The sequence below is a fragment of the Eimeria mitis genome, genomic scaffold, assembly GCF_000499745.2.
Source record: "Eimeria mitis Houghton genomic scaffold, Emh_scaff5728, whole genome shotgun sequence".
NCBI lineage: Eukaryota > Apicomplexa > Conoidasida > Eucoccidiorida > Eimeriidae > Eimeria > Eimeria mitis.
This window is the reverse complement of record NW_013573978.1, coordinates 1189-2383: the sequence shown is the minus strand read 5'-3', so window position 1 is coordinate 2383 and position 1195 is coordinate 1189. Positions and strand designations below refer to the sequence as shown.

Sequence of the window (1195 nt, the reverse complement as noted above, 5' to 3'; positions counted from 1 at the left end):
TATAATAACTATATTAGGTTATTTCTTTTGGTCTCAGCTTCTTTGTTTTGCTTGTCCTTTAGTTATATTAAACCAAATAGCATGTATTGTAACTTCTGCTTTTGGTGGATATATGTTGCATTGTGTATATAACCATAGAACAGAACAAATAGATATAGCTAGGTTAGGTGGTATATCTCCATCTATAGATTTTTCTGTTTCTTTTGTTGATTCACATGCATCATTAATTTTATTTATTTCTATTGCTTCTCTTTGTTCTCTTTCTCCTTTATCTAGAGCTGGCACCATAGATGAAAAAGGTACTATGGTAGATATTATGTTACATTTACCTACTATCACCGGGTGTATAGGCATGTCTGGTTTATTTATTTTTCCGTCTCGAGAAAAATTTTATATAATTATGGGTTCTTTATGGTTATTATTATCTATATTAGCATGTATATTAATATATCTACAAAAATATAATTCATTTATCAGTAGAATAGCTACATTTATATTCTCTTTTTATTATATTTTTGTTTTTCTTTTTTCTATTATTTCTATTGTTATATGTGGTAAACATTATATAGGGGGAAGAAACCAAGTTATAGATTATGTACGTACAGCAGCAATATATAAACCCCAATATTTAAAAAACATGAATGATGATGATTACTATTTATATAAAAATTATATTATACAAAATGAGGGTGGGTACAGTCTTGCTGCTATTCTGCTTTCTTCGCTTTTATTTATTTATTCTTTTATGGGCGCCCTCTTCTCTTTACGCGCCCTTATAGGCGGCTCTGACGCACTAAGGAGAGATATTTCGGGCTCATCCAGCGATAAAGATTAAATACAATAAATACTGCTGCTGCAGCAGCAGCAGCAGCAGGAGATGCAGCAGCAGCAGCAGCAGGAGATGCAGCAGCAGCAGGAGATGCAGCAGCAGCAGGAGATGCAGGAGATGCAGCAGATGCAGCAGCTGCAGCAGCTGCAGCAGCAGCAGCAGGAGATGCAGCAGCAGCAGGAGCAGCAGCAGGAGATGCAGCAGCAGCAGCAGCAGCAGAGGGAAGGATACACACGGAAATAACGAGGGGTAGGAACGCCAGAAACTGCAGCAGCAGCAACTGTAGCAGCAGCTGCAGCTACTGCAGCAGCAGCAGCAGCAGCAGCAACCGCAGCAGCAGCTACTGCAGCAGCAGCTACTGCAGCA

At 38.5% G+C, this 1195-nt stretch overlaps 1 protein-coding gene across 1 annotated transcript in view; it reads left to right on the top strand.

The window, feature by feature from the left end:
• Positions 1-683: 683 nt before the first annotated feature.
• Positions 684-1195, top strand: part of EMH_0083780 (uncharacterized protein) — a gene marked incomplete at both ends in the record, with an annotated part of 1506 nt that continues 994 nt past the window's right edge. Inside the window, 2 exons of the mRNA XM_013500674.1 lie at positions 684-693; positions 860-1078. Of these exons, the coding sequence (XP_013356128.1) occupies positions 684-693; positions 860-1078 (229 nt within the window). The remainder of the gene's footprint in view (positions 694-859; positions 1079-1195) is intronic.